Source organism: Hyperoodon ampullatus (genome assembly GCF_949752795.1).
Source record: "Hyperoodon ampullatus genome assembly, chromosome: 18".
NCBI lineage: Eukaryota > Metazoa > Chordata > Mammalia > Artiodactyla > Ziphiidae > Hyperoodon > Hyperoodon ampullatus.
This window is the reverse complement of record NC_136931.1, coordinates 49,818,293-49,832,266: the sequence shown is the minus strand read 5'-3', so window position 1 is coordinate 49,832,266 and position 13,974 is coordinate 49,818,293. Positions and strand designations below refer to the sequence as shown.

Genomic DNA, 13,974 nt, shown 5'->3' with positions numbered 1-13,974 from the left:
CATCCAGTTAGTAAGTCCAGTTGATGCTACTTGAAAGAATATGCTGCATTGGACCATTGCTCACGCCCTCTCTGGCCCCACCCTCTCCCAGCTGGACCATGGCAGCAGCCTCTTCCCTGTGCTCCCCAGTCCTGCTCTGAGCCCACAGTCTGTTCCCCACATGCAGCCGGAGGGACTCTGTGAACACCTGAGTCAGGTCAGTCCCCTCCCCTGCCCAGAGTGCTCTCCTGGCTCCATCTCACTCACAGTAAGTATCCACTGACCAATGAATGAATAAACAAAATAATGATATATATGTCAAAGAAAAATTGACCAGTCGATCTAAGAAAGAAATGGAATGGATTTGCATTTCCTTAATGATCAGTGAACATATTTTCATGTGGTTATTGGTCATTTGCATCAAAATGAGTCTTAGAGGACTAAAATCAAGGTGTCAGCAGGGCTGATTCCTTAGGGAGGATCCTGGGAAGAATACGATTCCTTGCCTTTTTCAACTTCTAGTGGCCACCTGGATTCCTGGGCTTGTGGCCCCTTCCTCTAGCTTCATAGAACATCACCCCAGTCTCTGCTCCCATCATCACATCTCCTTCTCGTCTGTAGTCAAATCTCCCTCTCATAAGGACACTTGTGTCTCCATTTACGGTTCATCCAGATAATCCAGGACAATCTCCCCATCTCAAGATCCTTAATTCAATTACATCTGCAAAGTTTCTTCTGCCAAAAAAAGGTCACATTCATAGGTTCCAGGATTAGGACCTAGATATCTTAGGAGACCATTTTCAATCAGCCTACCACAGTCAGCCTTCCCTCTACTGTACCCAGGTTGTGGAAAGACTGAATTCCCTTTATTTTCCCCTAGAGATCTGTGTCCTATCTGACTCTCTGATCATCCCTCAACCTGCCTCTTACCCAAGCTTTGTGATAATACCTTAATATCTATTCTTCCTTTATTAATAAGAAACTTGATTTTTTACTAGGCATATGGCTAACCTGAGTCATGACTCAGCTTCTTATGGCATCATATGCTCACCTGTAGTTAAGTTCTGACAGAAAGAACTCTTAAAGGGTGGGGCATTCTCTTCTTCTTCCCTTCCTCCTATTCTCCACCTGTTGTCTGGGATATGGACGCAAAGGATGGAGTTCAAGCAATCATCTTGGACCATGAAGAGGAAGCCACATATTGACGATGGAGCAACAACATAGAAGGAGCTTGGGTTCTCGCACTGTGGAACCCCAGACAGTCTGACACTGGAGCCCCAGACAGCTTGGGTGGCACCTCTCTTCATGAAGGAGAGAAGAATACTCCTCACTTGCAGTAAAATCAAATACAAATTAGTGATAGGCAGAATAACGGCCCCCCCCAAAGATGTCCCTGTCCTAATCCCCAGTTATGACAAGGGGGAGATAAGGTGGCAGATGGAATAAAAGCTGTTAGTCAGCTGACCTTAAAATAAGGAAATTATCCTGCATTATCTGGGTGAGTCCAATGTGATCACAAAGATCCTTTAATATGGAAGAGGGGCAGAAGAGGAGGTCAGACTCAGAGAGAGATTTGAAGATGCTATGTTGCTGGCTTTGAAGAAGGAGGGGGCCACAAGCTAAGGAATGTATGCAGCCTTTAGAAACTAGAAAATGCAAGGAAATGGATTGTCCCCTAGAGCCTCCAGAAGGAATGCAGCCCTGCCAACACCTTGATTTTAGCCCAGTGAGATCCACTTTAGACTTCTGACCTCCAGATCTGTCAGATAATGTCTGTGTTGTTTTAAACTACTAAGTTTGTAATCATTTGTTATGGCAGCAATAGAAAACTAATATATAATTGATCCAGGCTTCTTCCCCTGAATCTTTCTGTCTTTAAGGCCCATCACTAATAATAATAATCAAGGGACTTCCCTGGTGGTCCAGTGGTTAAGAATCCGCCTTCCAGTGCAGGGGGCACCGGCTCGATCCCTAGTCGGGGAACTAACATCCCAAATGACACGGGGCAACTATGCCTGCCCGTCGCAACTACGGAGCCCGTGTGCCACAACTAGAGAGAAGCCCGTGTGCCACAACGAAGAGCCCGCACACCTCAATGAACGATCCTGCATGCTGCAATGAAGATCCTGAGTGCCGCAACTAAGACCTGACGCAGCCAAATAAATAAAAATAAATTTAAAGAGGGCTTCCCTGGTGGCGCAGTGGTTGAGAGTCCGCCTGCCGATGCAGGGGACGTGGGTTCGTGTCCCGGTCCGGGAGGATCCCACATGCCGCGGAGCGGCTGGGCCCGTGGGCCATGGCCGCTGAACCTGTGCATCCGGAGCCTGTGCTCCGCAACGGGAGAGGCCACAACAGTGAAAGGCCCGCGTACCGCAAAAAAAAAAAAAAAAAATTTAAAGAAATAATAATCAAAACCAACACCAGGGCTTCCCTGGTGGCGCAGTGGTTGAGAGTCCGCCTGCCGATGCAGGGGACACGGGTTCGTTCCCCGGTCTGGGAAGATCCCACATGCCGCGGAGCGGCTGGGCCCGTGAGCCATGGCCGCTGGGCCTGCGCGTCCGGAGCCTGTGCTCTGCAACAGGAGAGGCCACGGCAGTGAGAGGCCCGCATACCGCAAAAAAAAAAAAAAAAAAAAAAAAAAAAACCAACACCAACATTAATAGTTAACATACTGAGCATTTTCCTGTGCCTGACACAATCTCAGCACATGACACTTATTATCTTATGTAAGCCTCACAACAATCCTACAAAGGAAGTAGAAAGCCTTAAATACAAATGTGGGAAAAGAAAAATAAGACTGAAAATTAGCAAGGTAAACATCAATCTCAAATGTTAGGATAAGAACAACACAATAAACTCAAAGAAAGAATGAAAACCAAATGCACAATAGAAACTAATGCTATTTATTATTATTAATGAAATAAGATCAAATGAAAGAAAAAGCCCAAATATGCAATAGAGAGGATCTACAAAGCTAAATGTTGGTTATCACTAGTCATTTGAAAAGACTAATAAAACCCTTGCAATTATATCTCAAAATCGATGAAAAAAAAGATTCAGCCATTAAAAAAAGAAGGAAATCTTGTAATTTGCGAGAGCATGGATGGCATTATGCTAAGTGAAATAAGTCAGACAGAGAAACAAATGCTGTGTGATCTCACTTATATGTGGAATCTAAAAAAACAAAACCAAAAACAAATGAAAAACTGAACTCATAGAAACAGAGAACAGATTGGTGGATGGATGAAGGTGGTCAAAATGTACACATTTCCAGTTATAAGATAGATAAGTCCTGGGGACGTAATGTACAGCATGGTGACTATAGTTAACAATACTGTATTGTATATTTGAAAGTTGCTAAGAGAGGACATCTTAAAGGTTCTCACCACAAGGGAAAAAATGCAATTATTCGAGGGGATGGATGTTAACTAAACTTACTGTGGTCATCATTTTGCAATATATGCATATATCATTATGTTGTACACCTTAAACATATACAATACTATATGTCAATTATATCTCAATAAAACTGGAAAAGAGAAGGAAAAAGAAAAAAGGAGATAGAGAATATATCAATGACCAATATAAGCAACAGAAAAGGAAACCTTCCGAAATTTTGCCATTTGCAGCAACATGGGTGGACCTAGAGGGTATTATGCTCAGTGAAATAAGTCAGACAGAGAAAGACATATACTGTATGGTATCACTTACATGTGGAATCTAAAAAGTACAACAAACTAGTGAGTATAATAAGTGAGAAGCAGGGAATTCCCTGGCGGTCCAGTGGTTAGGATTCAGTGCTTTCACTGCCGTGGCCGGAGATCGAGTTCAATCCCTGGTCGGGGAACTAAGATCCCACAAGCCTGGGAGCCAAAAAATAAAAAATAAAAATAAAGTAGACACAGATACAGAGAACAAACTAGTCGTTACCAGTGGGTAGAGGCAATATAGAGGTGGGAGGGTGGGAGGTGTAAAGTAGGCTACAAGGATGTATTGTACAACACGGGGAATATTGCCAATATTTTATAGTAACTGTAAAAGGAGTGTAACTTAAAAATTGTATAAAAAGTAAAATAAAAGGAAAGGAAACGTTCCTTACAAGTCTCAAAACTAGAAGAGGTAACTAGCTTTTGTGTGTATTGTCTCCACTTCACACACGAGGAAACTGAAGGTCACAGAGGTTGAGTATCTTCCCTAGTTCACGCAGCAGGTAATTGGCAGCGTCGGGATTTGAACCTGAGGCTCCAGCACTCACCTGCCCGCTACACGAATCTCTGTGCTTTGGCGCCACCTCGCGAGAGTGTCCAGCCTCCCCTTCCCGGCCGGCAGCCCGCGAAACTCCGCCCCCTCCCCGGATTTAGTTTAGGGTTTCTACCGCCCACCTGCCGGGAATCTCGGGTCAAAGTTGTTGCAGCCCTTAGGAGGTTCAGACTCCGCTTACTCCACAGGCTTCCTTCTGAAATTTCATTTGATTTTCTCTTTCAGTTTCAATCACTCCCCTGCAGTGGCCCCCACCCTGCAGCCTTGATCACCTGAATTCCTGCCACGCCCTCCTGGTGGCAGGTTGCCTATTTGGAGCCGAATTATTGCTATATCTGTCTCAGATGGGAGTGTCAGCCTTGCTCAAGGGCCCCCAGCAGCCTGACATCACCTGGGAGCTGGTAGGAAATGCAGAAACGAAATCCTACCCCAGACCTGCTGAATCAGGATCAGTATCTTGACCCTCCCCACCCCACCTCGTCCCCCAAGTAATTTGCGGCACAGCGAAGGCTGAGTAGCTCTGGCCTAGACCACAAGGGGACCGTGGGACCCAGGGAGCCTTCCAGATAGGCCCCTCACCGGGAGCAGGTGTAGCTGAGAAAATGGTCTTCAGCCATGTCCTGAAGTTAGACGGTGACTGATTTTGTGTCTGCGCTGGAGAAGATTCAAGTGCATTCCAGGCATCTGGGTTCCAGGCACTGTTTTACAAGGCTCCATCGTGGACCCCAAGAGATGTTCCTTTTTCTATTGCTAATGGAATTTTGTTTAATTTGTTTGGAAAATTATATGAAATAAACTTTATAGGAGCTGAGCAAATTGAGGTATCAATACAGAAAATTCTAGATGTGATAAACAATCAGTGACATATGAAGTCTTAGAAGACCAAAGCCCTAACCCAGTGGTTCTCAAACTCTAGCATCAAGTCACCAGGAGGGCGTTTAAAACTCAGACTCTTGGGCCCCACCCCTAGAGTTTCTGATTCATAGAACTGGGGTGAGGCTGAGAATCTGTATTTCTCACAAGTTCCCAGGGGATACTCATGCTGTTAGTCCAGAGACCATGCTTTGAGAACCACTGTTTCCAAACCACAGAGTCAGGGCTGCTTTGGAGGGTTGTATTAGCCCTTGAGAATTATATAGAAATGATCCCAGTCAGTGACCTGTCATTACAGAAGAGTAATTTATTCCAATGATCCAGTGTAAATTTAAGTACTGATCTGAAAATTTTCCTGTATTTATGCACAGATTTAGCATTTTCATTTAAATTATGTGTCACCTATAATGTTATTTATGTTCAGGTTCTACCCTGATTGAGACAAAAACTTTCTTTTTTCTTCTAGTGGCACTTTCAAGTGTATACCCACCTCCTTTTTTTATGGCCTGATGAAAAATGTCAAATCAAGGTGTGAGATCTAAAAAGGGGATTTTTCCCCCCACATTGTATGAATCAAAATACATCGGTGGATGTTTTTTTAAAAAACCTGTTGTTCTTCCCACTGCATTCCCAGAGTCCTTTGCAACGCCCCTGTTATAGCTCTTTTCACATTGTGTTCGAATTATTGATTTACCATCTAACTTTCTGAAGGGCTCATGGGTTTCTCAAGGACAGGACATTCTTCCATTTGAAGAAAAAAAAATGTGCAATAAGGAGATGTTTATTTTTCTACTATTTGTCCACTATGTGTTATCAACAGCGAGGAAACTGTTTCTGGGGGAAGATGCCTGGTGGGTGCTCACGTGGGCATGTTTGATGTGTGCATGGAGTTTTGTGATTTTGAGATTTCATGGGGCGTAGGGTGGGAGCGGTTGAGAACTGGGGTTCTGTTGATGATGGTGGGTGTGAGATTCTGTTGGCAGGATATTGTCTGGGACCGTGTTTCTCTGGCACTGTGGTATCAAGCATGTGTCTATACTTGATGCCTGTAATCCTCTAGGATCCACCGGTGAGAATCAGTGACCATCAGTGGCTGACTGTGTGAAAGGGTGTCCCTACCCCCCCGAACCCATGTGTGTGTCTCTGGACTGGGGATGCTGTGCCCATGCCCCGGATCTCCGTGGGTTCTCTTTGACGCTGGCTGTGTGCTGTGGCTCAGTGGATCCTGTGTTCCTGTCCCTAGTCTGCCTCCGTGTCAGGGTCTCCTCACCATTCCATGTTGCTCTCTGTATCTGAAGCTCATGGCCCTCCTATGTGGCTGGGGCTCTAGGTGGTTGTGTCCATCCCCAAGTCTGGTGGCCCTTGCAGAGCTGGGAGGGTGGGGACTCTGTGTCCCTGAGGTTAAGGAGGCCCACTGGGAAGTTAGCAGCTGGAGATAAGATTTCACAGTCATGAGAGGAAAGGAGGGAGAAGGATCCAGATTTGGTCTGGGGCAGGGCCAGGCCAGAGTCCAGGGTCTCAGAATCATTATAAGAATAGTTCTAGGGACTTCCCTGGCAGTCCAGTGGTTAATACTCCGAGCTTCCACTGCAGGGGGTGTGGGTTCGATCCCTGGTTCAAGGAACTAAGATCCCGCATGCCATGTGGTGTGGCCAAAAAAAAAAAAAAAAAAAAGTGTAAGTATAGTTCAAATAGCTCCTGTTAATTGTGCACATACCATGTGCCAGGCACTGTACTTCATGCTTTATAGTTATACTGTTTTTATATTATATTTATACTGTCATTTATAAATATAACTATATTTATATTGTTGTATTTATTCAATATCACAATTAAGTATTATTTATAAATAATTATGTGAATTGTTCCTAATGTTTTTGAATAATATTCTATTAGTTATAAATAACATAGTAATTTTTTTTTTTTTTTTGCGGTACGCGGGCCTCTCACTGTTGTGGCCTCTCCCGTTGCGGAGCACAGGCTCCGGACGCGCAGGCTCAGTGGCCATGGCTCACGGGCCCAGCCTCTCCGCGGCATGTGGGATCTTCCCGGACCGGGGCACGAACCCGTGTCCCCTGCATCAGCAAGCGGACTCTCGACCACTGCGCCACCAGGGAAGCCCCTCCCTATAACTATTAACTCTATGCTACCCTCTGTATTACAAGCCACTGGTCCTGTCATTTGCCACATTAAATCTTAAGCTGCTGAGTTTTATACAAATAAGTCCGTCTTGTATTCATCTGTTGTGGGTTTCCGACCTAGGTTGGGAAGACTGCCCCCCTCCTAAGCGCCCTCCTCTTCCCTCCCTAAGTCCTTATCTTGCAGCTTTTCCCTTCCCACGGGTCAGGAGCATAAAAGGGCGGGAGGGCGCTGCCCTGCAGTGTCAACATGTTCCCTCTGTGCTCACTGCTGCTGGCCTTGGCCCTGGCGGCCGTCCCCGGCGTCCGAGGCGCCTGCCCGGAACCCTCCGACCTCAAGAAGGCCAACGGGACGCGCACGTGCGCCAAGGTCTACGACAAGAGCGACCCCTACTACAGTCGCTGCTGCGGCGGCGCCGAGCTGTCGTTGGAGCCGGGCACCGACCTGCCCTACCTGCCCTCTGGCTGGACGAACGTCATCTCGTCCCTCGTGGTGGCCCCTCGCTGCGAGCTCACCGTGTGGTCCTCTCGCGGCAAGGCCGGCAAGACGCACAAATTCTCGTCCGGCAGCTACCCGCGCCTGGAAGAGTACCGCCGCGGCATCTTCGGGGACTGGTCCAACTGCATCTCCTCGCTCTACTGCAGGTGCCCGCCCGCCGGCCCGCGCCCCTAGGGACCCGGCCCTCCAGTCCGCACATCCACCTGCCTAGCTCCCAACCGAGCACCCGGGCTCCAGCCCCATGATCCAGAACGCTGAGCCTCTGACCCAAATTGGGCGTCCTTAGAACCAGTCCCGAAGGTCCCCCTTCTCCTCACCCACGCCCCCTCCCCCAAGCCCATGCCCCTTGGATCTCCCAGACCCAACTCTGGGATTCCCAGGCTCAGAAGCTGACCCAGTAATCCAGCCTCCGTTCTGGGAGCACCCTCTCCAACCTCAGATCCCAGAGCTCTCAGACCCAACTCTGTGACTCCCAGATTCTAAACCTGACCCAGACCTCAAGACCCAAGACCTAATTCTAGGAATACCCTATCTAGGAATACCCCATGCTCCACTCTCCTAGACCTCTAGATCAGCCTTGGCCCCAGAAACCAGTTCCAGAGCCCCTGTTAAGGTTCTGAAGCCTGCAGACCCAACTTTGGAGGCCCCTGAGCCCACCCTGGACTCACATATCCAAGCTCACAGACCCGGGGGCCCTAAATGTAGCCAGGGCACCCTCTGAAACCACCCCACCTGTCCCTCTACCCCCAAGAACTCCAAGAGCCTCCAGCCCCAAACTCCCAGGCCAGGATGCCTAGCTCCTGAACTTGGAGTCCAGCCCGGGACCCCCACCCCATCTCAGGCTTCTAGAACCCCTCCCACCTGGAACCCCCTGGTAATAATTTTTGATTCTGTGGCAGGTGCTACTGATACCTTAGCAATCCCTCATCTCCGTCCCCTGCAAAGTGCTGAGCCCCTCACCTGGCCTTATCCGTGGAGTCTGCTGAAGTCCGCAAGACCCAGAAGAGAGCTCACCGCCTGCCGCCACCACCCTGCCTTCCCTGTAATACAACTGTTATGAACTTGTCCCTGTCTGCCATCTATTTGTGCCTGGGACCCAAGCCCATGCAGATGCGGGTCAGGATGGAGGAGAGAGCAGGGTGGTCAGGCCTGGGTCAGCCCATACTTGGGACAATGCCGTGGATGGGGACACACCCATAGATTCCGACATGGATTTAAGTGTGGACACACCCTCCCACACAGGACATCTGGGTGACATGCCATGGTACTGCCGGGTGATCGTTAAACATTGAAATGCTTCCCACACCTTTTGGTGGATAGAACTTCTCTGAATGCCCCCCAGCTGTTCAGGCCTGCCAGGACCTCCAGACTCCCTCAGGATTTATGAATAGGACAGTAGGAGGCCTTCAAGGACCCTGCTCCAGGCTAGGGCCAGGGTCTGTTTTGCAATCTGGCCACAGCCCAGGACTTACGGGTTGTGAAGTGCTTTCAGTGTCCCTCTACCCAATACATGGAGAACACTTTAGTTCTAATTTGTATATTTTTGAAAATTCGAATTTGCAATTTACTATTCCCAAGGATAAGGGCCCTTGATGGGTACCTGGGTTTGGGCGCTCTGGAGGAGTGAGAGAAGAGAAATGAGGGGTCTTGGGGGAAGAAGAAGTAGGGGGACAGCTCTGGGGGATGATAACTTGGGATTGGAGGAGGAAGGGAATCTGGGGGGATTCTGAGTTAAGAGACATGGGAGAAGAGGTAAGTGAAGAGGCTACGAGGCCATAAATCGGGGATATGTGAAGAGATCAGAGGTCAAGGGAGGTACTGGAGGATCAAGGATTAGAGGATGTGCAAGTTGGAAAGTGGGAAATGAACGCAGTGAAGTTTTTTTTTTTTTTTCTGGCCACCACGCACGGTAGGCGGTATCTTAGTTCCCCTACCAGGGCTCGAACCTGCGCCCCCTGCAGTGGAAGCGCAGAGTCTTAAACACTGGACCGCCAGGGAAGTCCCTTGGTGAAGTTCTAAGGATCAAACACCACGGAAATAATCAGCATCCTTGGGCACATGTATTTATTCATTCAGTCAGCAAAGATTTATTGAGCCCCTACTGTCTGTCAAGCACTGACTCAGGAGGAAGTGGCCACTGCCCTCATGGAAAATGCCAGAGAGTCAGACGTTCAAAGATGTGTGAAGATGTCAAATGAGAAACCAAGGGTCAGGCAGGATTACGGGGGCATAGGAGGTGGTACGTGATCCAAGAGCATCTGAGGGGTCGTGAAGGTCTCGAGGGAGCAGGGAGGTGCTCAGGGAACACGGTGAAGCTTAAGGGTCAAGGAGGTGCCAAGGGTTAGGGACTTCTAAGGGTCAGGGAGCTGCTGTGGGGTCAGAGAGACGCTAAGACGTCAGAAGTGATAAAGGAGCAAGAAGATGCTAAGGGCTCAGGGAGGTGTCAAGGGATGGATGGATGTGACAAGGGGTCAGAATGGGCCCGGAGCCAGCCAATCACTCCCTGAACTGCACAGACACAGAAGAGTTGGTCACCCTCGTCCGCAGCAGCCCACCGCGCTCCATCCGGTTCTTGGTCTTGTGCAGGAAGCGGACAAAGCGGACGCCAGGGCCGTACTGGCGGAATACGTGGGACACCTGGGGCAGCACCGGGGTCAGGAAGAAGTTCTTATGAGGGACCTATAAACCCTGCTCTCCTCCCTCTGTGAGGTCTTGGGATGCGAAAGCATGTGTGCAGGTGGCACACGGGGTAGGGAGTCTCACCTGGACCCAGTGGCCGGGGGGGCCTTTCCGAGAGGTCCGGGGGGCCACGTGGTGCTGGGCGATGACTGTGCGGCGGTCAGCTGCCAGCAGCCAGACATGCAGCTCATACACACACACGTCCAGTCGGCTGTCCTCATACCTGGGGGTGGGGGCCAGGCCTTCAGCTGCCTCCACTGCCCCTGCCTCCCAGCCCCTAACCCTGGCTCAGTCGCCAGTCAACACACACTAACTGGCACCCACTTTGTGCACCAGGGCTGGGTGGTGCTGGCACCACAGCAGTGACCAAGACAGCCCCACACGCCGCCCTCATGGGATTCACGATCCAGTGGGGGAGGTGGACGTGTCACCAGGCAGTGACAAACAGGAATGGTCAGGGCCGGGATGGGGGAAATCCAGGGCACTGGAGGATAATGCATCTGACCCAACCTAGGGGCAGCCAGGGGAAGCCTTCCTGGTGGAGCCACATGTACCGACTCCTGAAGGAGAGAGGGGACTTTGCCTCAAGAAAAGAGGGTGGCCAGCATCCAAGGAAGAAGGAAGAGCCTCTGGGCTGGCACACTGCAAGAACGGAAAGACTCAGAGAGAAGGGGCCACAGAGGTGGGCAGGGCTGGGTCCTGCAGTAGCAGGAGGGTCTCTGGGAGGATGGCGTGAGGCTTGCGCTACGGGGAGCGCCTGTGTGCAACCTGGCTGGGCAGGCCGGTGGGGCAGAGGCACATACCAGTCCATGACCGTGATGTGTGGCTGCTCAACATCAAGGAGCTCCTCCCACAAGCCCTCCGCCAGAAGGTCCACACTCTGCTGCTTCACGGTCCAGCTGTGAGAGACAGCACGGGGGAGGCGGGGTCTGCCATCTGCCGGGATTCTCCCAGGCCAGCCTGGCCCCAGCAAGCAGGACACCCTGATCATTGCACCCTGGAAGTGACGTCAAGGGCACCGGCATAAGGGCACTGAGAGCTCACTCAGCTACCTCACGGCCTCAGTTCCCATGAACTCCTCTGAGGGTAATGCATCCTGAGCCCCGTGTTGCAGATGGGGAAATCGAGGCTCACAAAGGGAAGTGACTTGTCAAGATCGAGCAGCAAAGAAGTGGCAGAGCTGGGATCCCAACCCAGGTGCCTGTGACTCTGAGCCTCTGAGTTGCACCATCCCACCCAGCGTTCAGAAGCAGGGCCTGGTTTAATGGCAGATAGCTGGTGTCCTGGGTGACCCTCCCCCTCCCACGGAAAGAGGCTGAACATAGGAACAATATTAACTGTATTTATTTAACACCTACTATGTGCAGGCTACTCCCAGCCAGACCCTATGGCGTGTGTTTTATGGACATGCTCTTATGACTAACCCTGTTTACAGAGCAGGAGACAAGGCCCAGAGAGGCAAAGACCGTTTCTCCAGGTCCCACAGCGAGGAAGGCCAGAACAAGGAATCACAGGCATGCCACTGTGGGTCCTGGCCACTCACCTGAGGCCCTGCTGGAGCTTCTCCGTCTTAATGTGCCAGCCGCGGAAATTGCCTGGCGGGTGGACAAGCAAAGGATTAGAATGTGCCCATTCTCCAGGGCCACCCCCTCAGCGCCGGACTAGCCACAAAGCGCTTACCCAGAGTCTCCAGGGGGTGCTGTGTGGGACCAGTAGGGGGCGCTGGCTCATAAATGTTGATGCCTGAAATGCGCAGGGAAGCAGAGCCTCAGGCGCGCTGAAGCTGCCCCCCTTCCGAATGCTCCCCACTTTCTAACCCCAGGGCGGGCTGGAAGAGCAGGAATCAGTGCCCTGCCTGCCAGACCAGACCAGCCAGGCAGGGGTGAGTGGGGAGTCATGGCCCTGGGAGAGCCCTGAGAATGTCCTGGGGGCAGAGGGACAATGCTCGGAGAGGGAGGGCGTTGTGGTGAGACAGAGACAGAGGGACAGAGAGAGAGGCACCAAGAAAAAGAGAGAGAATATGGGCGGAGGGAGGGAGGGAGAGATACAGGGTGAGACAAAGAGACACAGGGAGAGATAGATGGAGACACATGACGTCGTACAAAGAAACAGAGATGCAGGTGGGACAAAGAGACACAAGGAGACAGAGAGAGGCACAATGACAAAAAGGGACAGAGAGGGATGTAGAGGAATAAAAAGACAGAGGCACACTAATAGACAAAGACGGAGAAACAGAGTAGAGAGACAGGCAAACAGACGGAAAGAAGAAGAGACAGACGGTCTGGGTGAGCGAGCCTGGGGGAAGAAGACGGAGACGTCTCCGGCCCCGCGCGGACTTCTGTCCCGCACCTTCGGGGTTGGGAGAGCGGAGCAGGTTGCGGTAGAGCGGCCGCTTCAGTAAGAGAAGCTTCCAGGTGAGGCGCGGGGGCAGCTCCAGGCTCCCTCCCGGCGGCGCCCACTCCTGTAGCAGCAGCTGCTGTGCATAGGCCTCGGTCGGTTGCTCAGGCGCCGGGAGCCCGGGGGTCTCGGGGGCCGCGGGCGACGGCGGCGACGGGGGCGGGGGCGGCGACGGCAGCTCCTGGGTGCTCGAGGGTTCCTCCATCCCGCCACCGAGCGCCGGTCCTTCCTGCACCTCCTCCATCCGTCGGATCTGGGCGACTGTCCCGGCTCCTCTGCAGGGCTCGGGGTTAACCCAGGGCTGGAGAGGGCGGAGCGCCTCGGCTGGCATTTAAGCGAAGGGTGTGTTGGGGGAAGGATCTGGGGCCCCAGGCCCTCCTCCCTCAGATCCAGCCGTCCAGGTCACAGCGCCTCCTTTTCCCAGACTGTAGAAGTCCGGGTCCCCGCCCTGCTCCGTTTCCCAAGCCTCCTGCCCCAGTTTCCCCAGGGCCAGTTGAGGACCCAGACACCAGCCCTGGGAGAGGGGTGGCACCAAGGCGCTAATGCCAGGGCTCCGGGGCACATCCACCTCTTTAAGATTCCGCATGGCAGGATTAGAGGTTAATTAATGAAGCCCCCCTCTTCCCACCCCCCTCAGCTAGGCAGTAAGGGGTGGGGGGTGGGAGGGTAGGTCCTGCCTCTGCCAGTTCCTCCTCTGCCCTGACATGGGACACAACCTTGGGACCTGACATTTCCTGTTCTGGAAACATAGTGGGAGTGCAGTGGAGGTCAGAGAGAGACCTGGAGCCTGAGATGGGGAGTCACAGAGATGGGGAACATCAGGAAGACACTGAGATAGTACCAGAGAGGGAAGCAGCAACCCCTCCTGGGTATCAGGGTGCCCTGCATCCCTTCCTGGGGCTGGGGCAGGTGGCACAGCTGCCAAAGCCTCCTCCCTCGGAGGCCATAGGGAGTTTGGAGTGAGGGCTGGAGTGATGGTAGGGGTAGGAGGTGGGGGTGTGGAGGAAGTGGGGAGGCAGAGGAACCTGTAGCCACTTTCTGCCCGTGCCACTTCCCACACCCGGCCCCGGTAAGCACAGGCTCAGAGTCCCACACAGGTTACCAGTAACAAATGCCACAGTGAGCGCTTTCTGCTTGCTAGGTGCTGTC

At 51.6% G+C, this 13,974-nt stretch overlaps 2 protein-coding genes across 2 annotated transcripts; one reads left to right on the top strand and one right to left on the bottom strand.

Annotated features, from left to right (window-relative positions):
- Positions 1-7,500: 7,500 nt before the first annotated feature.
- SYCN (syncollin) lies at positions 7,501-7,923 on the top strand (the record flags this gene model as incomplete). Its single annotated transcript, XM_079724082.1, has 1 exon — positions 7,501-7,923. The coding sequence occupies one exon, from the start codon at positions 7,501-7,503 to the stop codon at positions 7,921-7,923; it is 423 nt and encodes a 140-aa protein (XP_079580208.1).
- Positions 7,924-9,830: 1,907 nt separating this feature from the next.
- Positions 9,831-13,069, bottom strand: NCCRP1 (NCCRP1, F-box associated domain containing; the record flags this gene model as incomplete). Its single annotated transcript, XM_079723670.1, has 6 exons — positions 9,831-10,386; positions 10,513-10,651; positions 11,232-11,327; positions 11,972-12,023; positions 12,109-12,171; positions 12,778-13,069. The coding sequence occupies 6 exons, from the start codon at positions 13,067-13,069 to the stop codon at positions 10,246-10,248; spliced, it is 783 nt and encodes a 260-aa protein (XP_079579796.1). The 3' UTR covers positions 9,831-10,245.
- Positions 13,070-13,974: the final 905 nt, after the last annotated feature.